Below are 18,667 nucleotides of genomic sequence, written 5' to 3' on the forward strand. Positions count from 1 at the left end.
GCTTTCTCAGGAAAGTATCTTCATGATACACTGCTGAGGGTATCATCAGGGCAGTTGTTGAGAAAACCATAGGAGCTGGCAAAGCCATAAAGTGTTCCCAGAAAGCTCAGAACGCCAAATTAATATTCTGTGCATTACCTTCAGTATAGGGGTAGGAAAAATAGTCTTACAACCATTTGTCTCAATTGATCATTTAAATGTAATAATAGAAGACTAGTTAATCATCATAGTGTATAGTAACATCTATAGAAGGATGCTCCAGACTCCCTGCTGTATGCCTCACTATGTGCTTCAGCTACACTGACGATCTCACCATTGCCTTCTCTGACACGCCCTGACATCCTCCCGTGCCACTGTGCTCTTGCATAGGCTTACCTACCGTCTGCCTTGAATGCCCTTCCTTTAACATAGAACAAACTCCTACTTTGGATTTAAGACCCATCTCAATAACCTGACTCTGACACCTCTAGTCAAGTTTTTTTTTTTTTTTAAAAGCTTCACTAAATTTAATTCACATATTATAAAATTCATCCTTTCTAAAGTGTACTATTTAGCATATTCAGAGTTGTACACTGATCACCACTATTTAATTTTAAACATTTTCATCACCTCAAAAAGAAACTTCATAGCCATTAGCAGTCACTCCTCTTTTTTCCCCCTCGTCCACCAGCCCCTAGCAACCACTAAACTACTTTTCATCTATATGAATTTGCACATTCTAGATGTTTCATGTAAATGGAATGACACAATATGTGCTCTTTTGTGACTGGCTTTTTTTTACTTTACATAATGTTTTCCAGGTTCATCCATGTTGTAGCATGTATCAGAACTTCATTCCTTTTTATGGCTAAATAATATTTCATTATATGGATGTTATACATACAAGTTTTTGTGTGGACATATATATTCAGTTTTTTTAGATATATATCTAGAAGTGGAATTGCTGGGTCATATGGTAACCAGGTCTTTAACCTTTGAGGAACTGCCAAACTGTTTTCCAAAGCAGCTGCATCATTTTACATTCCTACCAGCAATGTATAAAAGTTCTAATTTCTCGGCCGGGCGTCGTGGCTCACGCCTGTAATCCTAGCTCTCTGGGAGGCCGAGGCTGGTGGATTGTTTGAGCTCAGGAGTTCGAAACCAGCCTGAGCAAGAGCGAGACCCCGTCTCTACTAAAAATAGAAAGAAATTAATTGGACAACTAAAAATATATAGAAAAAATTAGCCGGGCATGGTGGCGCATGCCTGTAGTCCCAGCTCGGGAGGCTGAGGCAGAAGGATTGCTTGAGCCCAGGAGTTTGAGGTTGCTGTGAGCTAGGCTGACGCCACGGCACTCTAGCCCGGGCAAAACAGTGAGATTCTGTCTCAAAAAAAAAAAAAAAGTTCTAATTTCTCCATATACCCAACACTTGACATTGTCTGTCTTTCTAGACAAATTTTGATTAATCCCTCCTCTACTAAGCCATAGCAAATTCTATTACTCTTTAACAGTGACCACGTTGGAATATAATTTTTCTGTTCACACATTGGACCTTTAGCTCCTAGGTCTTAGATGTCTTTATCTGAATATACAGAGAATCTATCAGAGTATATGGCATTTCTTAGAACACTTAATAAATGAATCTAGGCCTTAATTATATATATGTAACATTCAATGATAGTATTAAAACTAATTACCAGTTTTAATTATAGACACACAACTGTAGCTTGAAGGAAGAAGACTTGATTGAATACTAGTGATTAGAATTGAAGTTCAGAATTGAGCCAAAAGATTCCTTGGATGGTTTTGTTTTCTGTGATACTTGGTTTATAGAAGTAGAGTGGGCTTGGGTGTTAGTGAAACAAGGCTTTGCTTTACTCAACGAAGATGATTTAGTGATTGATAAATGCTGAATAATGTAGTGGTTATGATTTGACGTATACAAAAAATGACAGTAACTATAGTTCATTTATTGCTCTGTAAAAGTTGTTTTTTCAGTTAACTGTAGTTTACTTCTTGTAGTTTAAGTATGTAACCCTTGAAAGGAAGTAATTCTGAGATATATTTAAGAAGTTTGATTATATAAAACAATATGAAAAAATTCTAAAACAAGCATCTAAGAATAAATACATCCAAATGAATGTTGTTCTCTTCTGAAGAGTCACTGTTGAAGATGATGTGCTTACTTCAAACCATGTTGCCTTTGAGCACAACATTTTAGGGAATTTTTTGAAAGTACTGTCAAAGTCTGAAGCACATTCTTTTAGAATGTGGTAGGAAAATCTTCACACTTGAATTTTTTTTATAAATAAGAAAATATCAAATTTAGTAATACTGTTTTTTGTTTAAAATGAGGTTTTTCTTATGTAACTTATAAATTAGCTCTTAGTGGTATTTGAAAGGAAGGGCCCCAAAGATATTTTCAGTAATGACAGTATCATTGGAATAAAAGTATAGTGACCCAACATGACTGCCTTGAAGAAATATACAGAAATTTATGTGTATCGTGTGACATTTATATCTGAATTTAGTCAACTCATAGTTAATATATGAAGATGTTTTACTAGTTTCAGGTGACTCCTCGATCATTTAATTAATTGTAATATATTTTAAAAAGACTTTAGCTTTCACAGTGTGTCTCTAGCTCTTATGTAATGACCCACAGCTTTCATGTAGCATTTAGTCAGGGAAAGAGACTTACAATATTTTATCCAAGTCTATTTTAGATACAGGAAAGATTTCATGTCATTGTTGTAGAAAAGCCATACTGTGAGGAAATATTAGACCCTATAAATAGATGAAATTATTTTTAGGCGGTTATTTACTTTCTTTGATTATTTGTCATTGTATGGGGAAATAACAGCTGAGTATATAATGTCTAAGTAATAGAATTGGTAAATGGACATGGCTGTATGCCAGTTACTCTTACACTACATAGTATCTCAGATGTGATAGTGGTCGCTGAGGCTTTGGATGGCAAATGAGGGCTTTCCCAGTGGTTATTGTGGTGTATGGCATCGTTGTCTTCCCTTAGTGATGTTTTATTTTTTTCTGTCTCAATGAAAAACTGTTAGATCTTAGTTTATTTTCTGTTGAGGCAAGCATTTGACAAACATTTGAATTCCCTCAGGCTTCCAGCAGTGTTTAGTTTGTTTGAACTGTGACTATAGGCAACAAAATAACACAAAGTGAAAAACTACATTTCCTGATATGAGAGTTTCATCAGATCTATTGATACTTGGCCCTGTGATATCCATGTGAAATATCCAGATATCTGATTTTTTAGTGCTAAATTAATTTTCCCGTGGGATAAATAAATAACAAACCTTGTAAACTAATTATTTGAAGCATAACTGAAGAGGGCAGATACATGGGAAATTATGTACCATTATAGGTTCAGTCTTGTTAATTACACAGGAATCTTGTTAATTACACAAGCATCTCATATATAAGGAACAGCAACATTCATTACAATGTTTATGTAACACCTACAAAGTGCTTTAATATACACGATTTAATCCATTCCTTAAAACACCCTTGTGGAATACACATTCTTAACTATATATATATATATATATTTTTTTTTTTTTTTTTAACCAGAGGACACAGTTAATCGCCAAAAGTAACAACACAGACCGTAGGTGACAAAATTTTGTCATGCTCTTTCTATTAAACCACGGTATGCTTTAAACTTAGAATTATTTTGATCAGACAAGAACCAACGAGTTTTGTCGTTTGCATGTGTCCGTGTTTAATTTCTGTGCTTTGATCTCATCAGTGACTTCCAACAAGTTCAGAATCTCAGGCCAGGGTTTCCAGACAAGGATAAATGAGTGTATTGAGCATACATCTGACCTTGTTCTTAAATATGTTTAACAGACTAAGGTGTGTTAAACAAAAATGGCATTTCTTAAAAGTTGAGCTTCCTAAAGACCTCACTTTGCACCACAGTTTTCAAAGTGTGAAACAAACTAATCTGCTTAACACAGTATTAACACGTTTAGGTGACATATCTTTCTACTTCCTGGACTGACTTCCATTGAGCAATTTACTATATTGAATTGTTCACAGGTATCAGAATTAACCTTTCTGTAGAATTTTCCAAAGGTAACTCCACACTACCCAGAACTAGTTTCTTATATGACAAGTAGTAGCCTAGCCAAAGCGTCCTTCATTCTTCCCTTTTCTTTTCTCAGGACTTTGAAACTATAACTTTGAACTAAATGGAAGAAACTTAGACTTCAGAATAAAACTTGGAGGTTTGACTTGGTCGTCTTAAGTTGGTCATTGTTAGCCCACTAGTCACATCTTTAATCCGTGTTAATTCATTCTTATATTTATAAATTCAGATAAAGATGGTCAAAAAAAAAACTTATAGGAGCATTGTGAAATCAGAACAATGAGTAGGGTTTGCCAGGTCAAGAAGAGGGAGAGAAGTGTAGCAAAGAAAAACTTTAAGATGATATTGCAAAGGGAAGCTAAGACCTGGTCACACAGTAAGCCATATTAAGAATTTAGAGCTTATTCTGAGATATGCAGAATTATTGAAGGGTCTGTTAGTTGTTGTCCTTTTTTTTTTTTTTTTAAGAAGAGAAAAGGGCTTGTTTGGTTAGATTTGTTGAAGGAACACTCCTGCCATTGACCGTGTAGAGCTAAAGCTAATACAATGTATACATGCTTCCAAGAATTTCGGTTGTGATTCTCTCATCTCTGATCTTTACCTTCATGATACTGCCTAGTTTTCTTGATCATAGTTCATCTTGCATCTTCTCATTTCTCATTTTCTTAATCAACTTAGATGCCTTTTACAGGCATTTCAATAGCTCTTTTCTTAGATCTCTTGTATTTTTCAAGAGCAAGTCAGGTAATAAAACATGCTTGGTATACAGTGTTAGCATTTTGGTATATTTCTTTTTGTTATTGTTTTTATACATCATGCTATAGGATATGCTTATATCCTATAATTTTTGCTTATCTTTCTAATATTTGCATTTCTACATTTCACAATTTTTTAAAAATTCTTCATAAATGTTTTTATTGGCCACATAATATTCTGGTTAGTGGGTCATCATTTACTTACTCAATTTCCTAAAGGTGGATATTTAGCATTGTTTTCATTTTTCTTACTGTTAGAAAGAGTACTATGATTTACCTAGAATTTACTGGGTTAAAGGTTAAAATATTTTAGGTTTTTTATTTTAATGCCAGATTGTGTCCAAAAGAGTTATACCAATATGTGAATGTGGCCATTTCATTATGCCTTGCCCACCATTGGTTTTTATTATTTTTTTAAAAAATCACTTGCTGTCTTAATAATGAGAAATGGTATCACATTTTTATTACATTTCTCAACTATGTGGTTGGCCATATGACCATATATTTATTAATCACCATGTTTCATAGCTTGTAAATGTTCTGTTTGTATCCTTTGCCCATTTATTTTCTGGGAATCTTAGTATTTTTTCTTATTTTATGAGCTCTTGATTAACAATCTCCTTCATGGTATTCTATTTGAATATTTTTATCAGGCTTGTTTTAGCATAAAGAAATTGGAGGTTTCATAGAGACAAATGTATTGATGATTTCTTTGTTTTTTTTTTTCCTTTTTCTAATTAAAAACAAATAGCCTTCCACCTGGAGATTTATAAATATTTTTAAATTCTTCTGCTGGTTTTATGACTTCCTCCTTAATGTTATCTTTTTAGATTCACTATGTTGGTGTATCATATGAAGTGAGTGTTAAATTGGATTGTTTTCCAAACTTCCCAGCATTGTTTATCAAATCTTTCCTCTTCCCCTCTGATTTCCGATTTTTCCTTCTAAAGTTAACAATGATTAAGAACTTACTATGTGCTAGGCACTGTTCTAAACATTATATATATTATCTCATTTTCTTCTCTTAACAACCCTGTTAGGAAAAGGAGGCACAGAGAGCTAATTTGCTGAAGTTACACAGCCAATAAGTAAAGCTTAGTCATATATTGAGTTATGGTGTATGCTATGCTCTAATTGTGCTCTCATATCTATATTGTGGTTGTCTTCTTTTCTATTTTTATGCCACTATTATTTTGTCTTAATTAGTATAGCTGCTGTACGTTTCCTTCTCAGGAAAGGCTAAGATAACTCTACTATTTCTTCCTTTTTCTCTTCTTGCCTGTTTATTTTTCCAAATGAACTTAAGTATTTTATGTCATGTTCCAAAAAGTTTCTTATTGGAATGTTTGTCAGAATTGGCTTAATACATAAATTATGCTGGAAATAATTGCAACTTTACAATATACTGTCAAAGTGTGTCTCTTGTACTTACCCTTGGGTATGTTCCAGGTGCTAAATAAATATTTGTTGAGTGAAAGAGTGAATGAATGGAGAGATCTTAGTTTATTATCTCCATCAAGCCTTGTCTTTTTTTTTTTTTTTTTTTTTGGAGACAGTCTCGCTCTGTTGCCCCAAGTAGAGTGCAGTGGCGTCAACCTAGCTCCCTAGTAGCGGACTACAGGCATGACAACCTGGCTAATTTTTCTATTTTTGGTAGAGACAGGGTCTTGCTCTTGCTCAGGCTGGGTCTTGAACTCCTGAGTTCAAGCAATACTCCCACCTCAGCCTCCCAGAGTGCTAAGATTATAGACATGAGCCACCTGCGCCTGGCCTATATACATTACTTTTTTTTTTTTTTTTTTTTTTTTTTTTGAGACAGAGTCTCACTCTGTTGCCCAGGCTAGAGTGCCGTGGCGTCAGCCTAGCTCACAGCAACCTCACACTCCTGGGCTCAAGTGATCCTACTGCCCCAGCCTCCCGAGTAGCTAGGACTACAGGCATGCGCCACCATGCCCGGCTAATTTTTTCTATATATTTTTAGTTGGCCGATTAATTTCTTTCTATTTTTAGTAGAGACGGGGTCTCGCTCTTGCTCAGGCTGGTTTCGAACTCCTGAGCTCAAACAATCCGCCCGCCTCGGCCTCCCAGAGTGCTAGGATTACAGGCGTGAGCCACCGCGCCCGGCCTTATACATTACTTTTCACCAGCATGATGTTGGGTGGTAGTTTGCAATGCATGATATCATTCTTTATCTAGTTCTTAAAATATAGCTTATAAGGAACAATTTTATAAAGGATTTTAGATTGACTCTTGTCTGATATTTTTGGTGTCAGTTAAAGGATTTGCTATTGCTTCATAGCATTGTTATGGAAGATTATTGAATAGCGCATATTTGGAATCTTTTAAGTTAGCCATAGAAGGCACCTTATTCTGTTGTGATAAGTAAATGTTTCTCTGACTTTCTTCTGGGTCCCTATTTCACTAATATCTAAACCTGAATTCTAGAGGGTGGAAGAGTGGAAACTGAAACAAACACATCCTTGCATTCCCTTACTCTTAGGGTATAGAGCTTGAGTGTTTCTGTATATGGGAATATGCCACAGCATTGGGCTTGGACGTACAGATATAATAATAATCCTCACAACAATAGCAGCAACATTACTGCATTTAGGAATGTGAGTGGGCCAAGACACTGTGAAGGCTTTATGTGAATTATGTTTATTCCTCAGAAAAAACCACTGCATATTCTGGTAGCCCATTTTATAGATGAGGAAACTGTGACTTAGAGTAGTACAATGACTTGTCAAGAGTTGCACAGCTGAGAAGTGACAGAGACAAGTTACTTATAAAATAGAACCAAGCCTTAGGGATGGCCGGATAGATAGAGATAGATATAGATATATATGTGTGTGTATATATAGGTATAGACACACACATATATTAAATATTTGAGTTTGAGGAGTAGATGCTGAGGACTAATGCATTTTGACGTGTTTATAGATCCCTGTAATACAGTAGTACTTGTCTTAATGGCAAATAATAAGCCCTCTTCCATTAATAATGATAAGAATACAATTTCCTTAGAAGGAAGTACTATCTAATTATAGTTGTCCCTCAGTATATGCAGGGGATTGGTTCTAGAACCCCCATGTATACCAAAGTTCATAGCATACTCAAATCCCACAGTTGGCCTTGTGGTTTCACAACCCACAAATACTGTATCTTCATTCCATGTTTGGCCGAAAAGAAATCTGTAAGTAGATTCATACAGTTCAAACCCATGTTGTTCAAGGGTTAACTGTACTTTAAAGCTAGATAGTATTTCTTTCTAAGGACTTACAGTCTGATTATTTGACATATATTACTTTTAAATTTGCCAAGTTTTTTCCTTTGCATTCTGCAGGCATGTCTGTAGGATTAACATAATCCATAGGTGCTCCTAATACTGTAGTCCATAATTCCAGTCTCTTGCCACTTTTCCCCGTAGGAATTCTAAGACAGCACTGAATTCATGGCACCCTCAGAGTGAAAGACAGTTAACTCTAAGAAACCTACTTTCTCTGGAACTCAGTATATATGTTTTTTTAAATAAGACACAGCATGTGGTAGAGTAGGGATTATCTAGGCAGTTCGCCTCTATCATGGATGGTGAGGGTATTAGATCAGTGTTTGGAAGGGAGTAGGAACAGTGTGCCTGTTTAGAGAGGTAATGCATTTTAAAATCATTTAGGAGACTTTTTCAAATAACCCTGTTTCTTCATGGTGTGAGAGTCCCCGACATAGTGAGCCATTCAGGTTTGCCAAGGGGAAAAATGTTCAAGAGCCACTGTACTAGACAGCATAAGACAGAAATCGTATTATTGAAGCATAATATAATAGTAATTTTTCCATAAGCCTGGGCCTTAAAAAGAAAAAAAGAGCATTTTAGAATATTGATACTTCTCTCTCTCTCTTTCTCTCTCTCTCACTCAATAGAAATGTTCCTAAACTAGAATCCTTGAAATTACATTCTTCCTTATTTCTCACAAATTAAATGCCTCAGTTGTGTCTCACCCATCTCAATTATGCAGTCTTGCATTTTAATCTATCTTTGTTTCAGGGTCTCTTTTGCTGACTCTTGGCTGTTGTGTTTGTCACTGATTTATAAGTTGGCTTACTTTTATATTTGTGGTTAGAGTCCCAGTGCAGTTTGATTTGGAGTGTCAAGATCTGTCCCATGCCCAACGCTGGTCCTCAGTCTGCTTTATTGGGTTCATCACTTGGTTGTAGCACCAAATGAATCCCGTCCCTTTTACCTTTTCACCTTTCCTCCCGCCATGCTCCCATACTGCCCAAGTTTGTTAGACCCCATGATTTTAGCCTTAAACTAATCTTATTTTCAATTTATGTAAGTCAGATTGTAATTTCTCATATATAAAAGGTAATTTCCTTCTCCATGTGGTAGAATTTTAATTTCGTAAATATTTAAATTTTCCATTAATGTTCTGTTAAATATGCACTAAAAATGCTTCTTTATCTGACTTTAAAACTTTTCATTATATTGTTTTTAATACTTTTCTTAAATGCAAAAACAAAGCTGTTAAAGTTTCCTTATTAAAATGCTAAGCTTAATGTCTTCTAGCTTTTTGAAGAGCTTTTGTTCATTATATAATCTGTAAAGTAGCCAAGAGTTCCTCAGAAGCAGGACATCATTTAGATTTAAAACAATTATGGCTTGTGTATAAAATAATAATGTGGCATAAGCATTCATGGGATGGCAGCCATGACTTGACTTTAGTGGCAAAAATCCTTGGATACCGCCAACATTTTATTCTCCTTAAAGACTTTACCAAGGCACCCTAGAACAAAAATGGTTAGGTCATTTTGATTCTGTTAGATAGAGAAAATTGGTATGACTGGAAAGCCAAATGACACAGTTATGAGCATAGACCTTTTATTTTTTTCCCACATTTGACAGTGTAAACATACATAAAATACATATTAAAGTTTAGATGCTTTATATTTTGTGCAATAAATTGAAGCCTTAAAAAGAAAACATTTCATTAAAAAAAAGAAACTCATTAGTTTTACTTAATTAAGACAGTAAAATAGCAGCAAGTACCAAGACATTGTGCACTTCTTTTATTTAATACAAGTTACTTCATTTACATCAGTCAGAAATGTTAAGACTGGCTTTCTTGAATACTTAATATAGCTTGAATCACTGGTTAGATAGGGGCATATTTTCCCAACTGTACATCGGGGAGGAGTGCTTTCATTAGTTTCAGAAAATACAGACCCTCAGACAGCCAGCATGACCACAACATTGAGCATTAAGAGAAATGAAGCATTGACTTTCCAAGCACTTGCCACAGAAGGTAAGCGAGTCTTTACATTTGTGGTTGTTTCTTCCCTCCGTAAGTTAAGGGTTGTGCTTTGTTGAGGCATTTCAGAGAAATTATTTGGCATGCCACTAGTGATACTTAGGGTCATGGGTGTTGGGGATGATTTTGTTGAGCTAGTGAGGCTTGTGTTTGTAACCATTCCATCTTGGAGATGAATAGTTAGAGTTGCAGCTGCTGCTTCATGTGTTTTGAAGGTTTCTGTGGATGTATCTTCTGGATAGGGCACAAAAGCCTTATCAGTGCTAGTAAAGGTGGTGTCTTTGCTTAGAGTGGCACCAAACGTTGTTTCCCTTGTTCGATATTGTTTGGGTATTTTGGTCACTTTGGGTTGAGTTACCATGCTCAGAGAATTAATAGTGTCCACTGTCTGCATCCCACTTACAGTGAATACGCTTGAGGTAAATCCAGAAGGTGTGGGATATATTGTATGTTCCTTTAAAGATGATATTTGATTAGAACAGGGAGTCCCTACCACATGGGCTTTTGTTTCCATCATCCACTTCAATAAGTAAGTAATGTTTTGTTTGTGGTCACATGACCACCTGTTATTGTAAAGAGTTATCTCTTGCAACTGAAAGAGTTGATCGAAAGATTGATCTGGAATGAATGTGAACTTATTGTTGTGCAGGTAAAGATGTGTGAGATTTGTGAGGTTTATTAATGTTCCTGGAAGGATTTGTGTCAAGGAATTATGAGACAGGTCTACAGTAAGTAGTTTGGAGGGCATGTTGGTTGGAACCGTCCAAAGTTTGTTACTACTGAGGTTGAGAACCTCAAGACTTCTTAGTGTATTTTTAATGAGGACAACCTTTTCCAGCATATTCTTAGAAACATCCAGATATTTAAGGTTCCATTGATAAGCAGTATCAGATTTGTCAAGAAGTTTAATGTTGTTGTTAGCAGCAGACATGTTCCAGAGAGACCGAGGTAACTGAGCAGGCAAACTTTCAAGCCTGTTGTTTGAAATATCCAGGGTCCTCAGATTGGTATATTGGGTTAACTGGTTATGCAGATCAGTAAAGTGGTTATAAGACAGGTTTAAGTGTATAATATTCTCTTGCAGTCCAGATGGTAATGTAGTCAAGTTTTTGCCTGAACAGTCCACATGCCTGTGCCTCTCTGTACATATACATTGGAGAGGACAAATGCACCAAATACCAGGTGTGAGAAACAGAAGGATGAACAGGCAGGGAGACATTTTCAATGTCTGATATTCCATCAAAGCCTGGAAACAAACAGATACACCCTTCTTTTAATATGCAAATACAATTTAGGCATCTGCATGGGTCAGTTAGCATTAGGCAAAATTTTCAATAAACCTCGTTGTTGTTGAGTCCTTTTATAATTGTTCCAGTGATTAAACTAACAAAGCTCCCCTTCATTTATAGTCCAAATGCTTAATCCTTCAATTGGGGCTATGTGGTAGAGAGAGACTCTCTCTCTCCCTACTCTCTTCTGCATTTTCTCTTTTATTCCGCCCCCCTCCCTTTTTTTTTTTTTTTTACCATATTCTTTCTTAAGCATCTTCCCAGAGCCTTAATATGATAAAATGTCATTCTCTGCAAATAAAGAGTTATAGTCTTAAGCTATTACTATTTTTGATAATATGCTTTCTTACTCAGATAGGAAAAAATGGCTGTCATGTCTTTTTTTTTTAATCTCTGCAGTAATATAATAGTCAATGTGTATGTGTAGGGTAAGATTTTATTTAGATATCAAAGCAATTCTTTGAAATTTCATCTTTGTCTTTTTAGGATAAATACATCCTTGTAAAACATTTTAAGGCACTTGAAAAATCCAGACAAACACCATACCTTTTAAACCTCACGTTTTATAAAATTATTTTTTACTGTATTATTTCAGTGCCAGTTCTAAAGAAAAACAATGTGTTACTTACAAAGTGAATGAATATTTAAAAGAAATCCCTCAACTGACACTGCAGCAAATTTCTGGTGCATGCACTTGCAATTGAATATATATTCAATCTTAACGTTGACTTTTTCTTAAAAAAAAAAAAAAAAGGAAAAAAATTCTGAAGTCGGTCTTTTACTGATTTAAATAGTAGCTTACCATAGTGTAGTCTTCAACATCAGCATCTCATTTTCTCCGGGAAACTTAAAGCTTAAAGGTCGTCTTGTTCTGGAGAGTCGGAACCGTTTCTGGCTGTGGGCTGTGCTTGCCTGCTCAGCTGCATTGTGTTGCTGTGAGCTGAGGCTCTGCAACCACCTGATCAGTACCACATAGGAGGACTGCAGAGCTGTCATTGGTGCTGACTCAAATTTATGGCAAGAGGTGCACACACAACAAAATGGACAAATTTTTTTTTTTAAATTTACGGCGTTAAGCGCACCTGTATATCTCAGATTTGCTATAGGATGGACATGCACACAGAGCTGGCCCTTACTTCTTTCTGTGTATTTGTCTGAGCTTGGATTCCACATTTTAACATTTGCCTCATCAATAATTTGTGATTCTTTTTAATGCCTCTACTCTTCATTCTTTTTACATGTTGAAAAATGTTAAAAATGAATTTGTCCTTTCTCATGGGTGGTTTTCTATTTCAACTATTTTTAACTCCTGCTTTTTTACGTGCTTTTCTAAAATGATACAATCGTCCTGTCACTTTTTAAAATATAATACAGTATGTTTGATTTTGATGTTCTCCCCCAACGTGGAGCTTACTATGTTTAATTAGCTTTTCAAATTTATTAACCACTTAATGTTTCATCTTCCTATTTAGGAGGAACAGAAATACTTAAATATGATTATTTTCTCTTTATCTTTCTTATGCAAAGATCATTTGACCAAGGCTACACACAAGTTAGGCTACATTTTAAAATGAGCATCTTATACTTTTATTTGCAGTCCTTATGGTAAAATAAACATGTTTTATTTTATATATTTGGGGTTAAAGTGTTTTTTTTCCTTATGAAACTTACTTTAGCTGGTAAGTGCATGTGAGTGTTGTTTTTTTCAGAGTCATTTTTGTTGCTGTATAAATGACCATTTATTTGATTTCATGTTTTAAAAATAATAGTATCAATTTTCAGTGATTTCTTCAGAATATTTCACATTCCATCTTAACGAGAAAGCAACTTATTTTAATAGTTTTAAAATTACATGAAATAATATAAAAGGGAAAACTTTAGTCATGAGATTTTAAAATGAAATCAGATTTATAATAGCTTCCATTCCACTCTTCAGTGGATTGATTGTTTAAATAATCTGTTAAAACTCAAATCTAATTTTCAGAGTGGCCAGTTTACCTTAAAAAAGAAAGCAAGTAAGAGCCAGATGTAGTGGCACATGCCTGTGGTCCCAGCTACTTGGGAGGCTGAGGTGGGAGGATTTCTTGAGCCCAGAAGTTTGAGGCTATAGTGAATAGCATCTGCCTGGGCAACTCTGTCTCTTAAATAAAAAAAATATGAACAAAGCAAGTAAAGTTAACGGCATTTTCATTATCAAAATGTCACCATTTAATAATCAGCAATTATTAGTGTATTACATGTAAGGTAAAGTTACGGCATTTTCGTTATCAAAATGTCACCATTTAATAATCAGCAATTATTAGCGTATTACATGTAAGGTAAATCCCTTTATGCCATGTTACTGAATCTTTTGTTTTTCTCTAAAATTACATTTACCATTATTTGGTAAATATACCCTAAATAGAATTTATTGCATTAAAATTTGAAGTTTGTTTTCAAAGTGTAGAGGTATAGAAAGTATAGAAGTCCCCTTTTGTATAAAGCTAGTGTTCCTCAAAAAGTATCTACATTTTAAAAGTCTGCAGCATTAGAAATTTATTGATTAGTTGCTTTATTGCCACTTTACTTTGAGGGTTCAGTTGGACTCTTAATAAGATTCTTTCTATGGATTTCAGAAACCAGTCATTAATCATAGTGCTTAAAAGTAATGTGTTAAAAATATTGCATTCAGCAGTATTGTTGTGGAAATAGAGAATGGTTGCATTGACATTTAGAGTTGTATTTCAGCTTGTGTATACACTGTTACACTTCAAGAGAGATGACTGAGGGTCAATTCACTGAACACTTAAATCTCTCCTTTTAATTTTAGAAAGCCTTCTTACATCAGTGTGGAAGTAGAGTTATTAATTTTCATTATACTTACCAGTACTTTTTGTTTGAAAGAAAGGACATGTTATTTCAATAACTGATAGATTCAAACAAGTTTGGGTTTAGGCTGTATCAAGTTTAGATTCTGCTGCATATTATAGAAAATTCTAATACAATAGTAGTGGCAGTGTTTCTCATTTCAGGTTTAGGGACATACTAAGTTACTTCACATTATTCACACATTATGGTAAATTTCTCCAAAAGAAAAAGGGGAGTGAGATGTGGTGGTGCATGTGCTCGTAGTCCCAGCTATTTAGGAGGCTGAGGCAGGAGGATTGCTTGAGCCCAGGAGTTCAAGGCTGCAGTGAGCTATGATTGTGCCACTGCACTCCAGCCTGGGCAATAGAGCAAAATCCTGTCTCTAAAACAAAAAAGAGAGAGAGAAAGGGGGATCATTTCAATATATTTGAATTGTAACAATCTGTTCTTAGCTTACGCTTTTGGAAATTCTCATGACATAAAATAATAGTATTTTACTGTTACCCAAAAAAAAGAATAATTTTTTAGAGACTTAAGTGTTTGTTACAACTTATTCAGATTAGCTCTTTAAGCAACTTTTATATTCTAGATTAAATAGTAAATTGATTCATATATTCTTTTGTGTCCTAGGATATATTACCCCCAACATTATAAAAAGCATAACAAACCACCTGCCAGGGAATGGCCTTCCCATGTTAATCAATAGTTCCAGTTCGCCTTTATTTCTTAAATTTACTGTGCTTATTTGAGAGTCAAATATTGTCTATTTTTGTTAATATGGTTGGCTATTTATACTGAATTTCCTGCTGACTACAACCAAGAGTACTCAATGAAGTATTTTAAAAGAATGGAAGAACTGACAAAATAGAAATTATCAGGTCAGAATCCAAGTGGATCAGTCCCTTCAGCCACCTCCGTCCCCCTGCATTGGTTATTGCCATAACTCAGTCAGTTCTCTAGAATCTCCCTCATTCTGGGTTTTTCCTCTTTGCTTCCATTGGAAGATTTAATTTGTTCTTCTATCCTCTATATTTCCTACAAATGATTCCTGATATCATTAACATAACTGGTTATTTGCATCATTCCACAATAGTTTCAAAATAATACCAGTATTTCTACAATTAAATTACACACTACTGAATAAGGTTTAAAATTTCTTTGCAGTTCTGTTTGTTCTTAGCATATATTTCACTAAGGGTCTATAGTGGACTCTGTGTTCTGATGCAATGTGAAATAATTCCTTTCTCTGTATTTTTATGTCACCAACTTGACATAAAGTTAGGTCCATTTGTTTCAGTTTTCAGTTTTTCAGGATCACTTAAGTCACAATTATATTCAGAATAATCTTGCTTCTCTGTCTTCTCCATCCTATTTCCTTCTTTCTATTGGTGACAATTTTTATTAGCTTTTGGTTGTAGCTTAACAGTATTTCTTTTTGAAAACATACAAAATATGTATTTCTGTGTATATATTATTTGTTTTATACCCCCTTCTTACAAGGCTTTGTACTCTATATACTATTGAACAACTTGTTCCTTTTTTTCTTAATATGTCTTGAGGACCACTCCACATCAGTATGTAAGTGTCTGTCTCATTCATTTTGTGATGCGTAGTACTCCATTTGGGAATCTGTTATGGTTTATTCAACCAATCCCCTATTGGTGTGCATCTGGGTTGTTTCTGGACTTTGGTTCTCACAAATGATGCCACGGTGAATACCCTTATACCTAAATAATTTCACAGTTTTGCAAAAGATTCCTAGAAGTAGGATTGCTGGGTAAAATGGTAAATGCATCAGGAATTTTTCCAGATATTAATTCCTCTTCATCAACTATACTGTTTTGCAATCCCACCAGTAGTGTATCAGGATATCTAGTTCTATATAGCCTTACTGTAGACCTTGTTGAATTTTTATATTTATGTCAGTTTGATAGGTAAGTAGCATCTCACTATAATTTTAAATGCATCTCTCTAATTATGAGGACGATCGAAGATTATGAATGAAGAAGTTGTGTATTTTTACATATGTTTTTAAGGACTGTTTAAAATTTTTCTTCTGTGACTATTTTTGTGTATGTTTTGCAAATTTTTTATTGTGCTCCAGGTTTTCACCTGCCTATATTTAGGAGCTCTTTTAAATTTTAGAGATATTAGCACTTGTCTTGATTTAAGTTGCAATTATTTTCCAGTTTGCCATTTGTCTTCTTATTAGGGTGGGGTGGGAGTGTGTGTGTGGGTCTATGTTTGACATTTAAGAGTTTCACATAATTTGATTTTTTTTTTTACCACCATCCCCCCCACCCCCCACCTTTTTTCTCTTTATTACTTCTGGATTTTGAGTCTCAGCTAGGAGGGCTTTTTCTACTTCCAGATTATAAAGGAATTCACCCATACTTTCTTCTATTACTTGTGTAATTTCATGGTTTATATTTAGATCTCTGGTCTACTTGGTGTTTATTCTAATATAGTGTGAAGTGTGGATCCAATTTTATCTTTTTCCAAATATCCATCCAGTTGTCTCAGTACTTGTTCCCACTGATTTGATATTCGAGTTTATTCCTGGACTTTCTATTCTGTTCTTTTGGTCTGTTTGTTTAATCATATACTAGTACCACCATGTTTTAATTATAGATGCTCAAATATTTTGCTACTTTACTTTTTGATCAGAATTAGGCAATAACAACAATTACAGGTCATCCTCATCTAATTCATTATGTACTACTACCAACACTAAATAGAATACTTGTATGATGTATGTATATTTCGATGCATGGAGTAAGTGCTCTTTGGTCCTTTATTAGTGAAAAGAGTGTTAGACCAGGAGTCAGGAGGTAACTCAGGTTGTAATACCACTTCTAAGCAAGTCACTTGCTTTCCCTAGTCCTGTTTTCTCAGCAGTTAACAAACAAAAGGAGTTGAACCAAGTGGTCTTCAAGGTTGTTTCTGACTCTGGTTAATGCTAATCTGGTAGGAGGACCACTTGTATGTGGTATGAAGTTCAGTCTACCTTTTATTCCCCTGTGCCTTGTTCTTTTGCTGTATTCATGAAATAAACTTTCTCTTCTGGATCCTGTTTCTTTAATCTTTTCTCTAGGTTTTTCTTTGTTCCAGCATTTTCTTCTCCCCTGTATTTCTTTTATTAGCTTGCATTTCTTCCTGCTGATTAAGCAAGGGTTGCCACTGACCTCAGTAGGGAAAATTGTATGCAGAAATGTGAATTATTTTTCCCCCAGCAGAGAATTTCTTTAAAAAAAAAAAAAGAAAAAGAAAGATAACATAAAAACCTAGCTGCTGCCAGTGTACTGTCCTCCTGTTGTACAACAAACAGAAGGAGAAAAGCTGCCTGTAGTGTTTAAAGAAATCAGAAAACAGTATGACCAGGTCCTCAGCTCCTGTTTTATCTAGGAGAGTTGATATTTCTTTCTTTTTCCCTATATTTCCTTATATTTCTGCCAGGAAATAAGGTAGTAAAAGGGGTAAAAATATGGAAAGAGCCCATTAAGTAACAGTCTTAAGTGTTTTTGAGTTATGATGATTTAAGGCATGTCAAATACTTGAGCAAGTATAAAAATATTATACTTTATCCTAACTAAAATGCTTAAAATTCAAAAGAATAATAGGAAATTCTCAAACTCCAAATTGCTGCTGGGTAAATCAGCCTTGAAAGTGCTAAGTTTCAAAAACACATGAAAGGAAACCTTTTAATTTTAATGGGGAAGACAGAAGAGAACCAATGTAATATGACAATAAACATCATCAAGGAAGTGTTTGTGCAGATAAAAAGCTTTAATGGTCAGTAAGGGATGACATAAAAGATTTAAGGAGAAACATTGTGTAATATAAAAAATTCTAATCTCCTAAAGCTTACAAGTTTTTATTAAGGATGGAGCTTTGTTGGTTTCTGCAACACGAGTGCTACAAATAAATATACTATATTCTGTTCTGAAACTCCCAAAACTATGAGAGGTTCTCCAAGACTAAGCTATCAATGAGGCTACTACATTTCATTCTAAGTGATTGTTTACCCCTAGAGTTAGGGTGGGGCCGATGAGGAAGAATATGTGCTTATTGAGCAAAGGAGCACTTCTTCAGACACCGACTGGCATCTTCACAAGCATAGGCCAATGACCACGCTTTACCTTGACTTTGACAAAGGTTCATCCCTACTCTAATAACTCGGGTTTATTTATCAATTGTCAGGTAATGGATAAAGATGAAATTCTGCATAACAAAGGTGGTTAGGCCTGGAGGGGTGGCTCACGCCTGCCTGTAATCCTAGCACTGTGGGAGGGTAAGGCGGGAGGATTGTTTGAGTTCAGGAGTTCGAAACCAGCCTGAGCAAGAGTGAGACCCCGTCTTTACTAAAAAAAAGA

The 18,667-nt window shown here is 35.0% G+C and overlaps 2 protein-coding genes across 2 annotated transcripts in view; one reads left to right on the forward strand and one right to left on the reverse strand.

Moving 5' to 3' along the window:
- The window catches only part of NF1 (neurofibromin 1), a 273,599-nt gene that overhangs the window by 192,331 nt on the left and 62,601 nt on the right, over positions 1-18,667 (forward strand). The window lies entirely within an intron of this gene.
- OMG (oligodendrocyte myelin glycoprotein) lies at positions 9,715-12,463 on the reverse strand. Its single transcript, XM_012648325.1, has 2 exons — positions 12,250-12,463; positions 9,715-11,404 (listed from the first exon to the last, which is right to left on the reverse strand). The coding sequence occupies exons 1-2, from the start codon at positions 12,250-12,252 to the stop codon at positions 10,076-10,078; spliced, it is 1,332 nt and encodes a 443-aa protein (XP_012503779.1). The 5' UTR covers positions 12,253-12,463; the 3' UTR covers positions 9,715-10,075.

Source organism: Propithecus coquereli, unplaced genomic scaffold (assembly GCF_000956105.1).
Source record: "Propithecus coquereli isolate 6110/MARCELLA unplaced genomic scaffold, Pcoq_1.0 Scaffold281, whole genome shotgun sequence".
In the NCBI taxonomy this organism is placed as follows: Eukaryota; Metazoa; Chordata; class Mammalia; order Primates; family Indriidae; genus Propithecus; species Propithecus coquereli.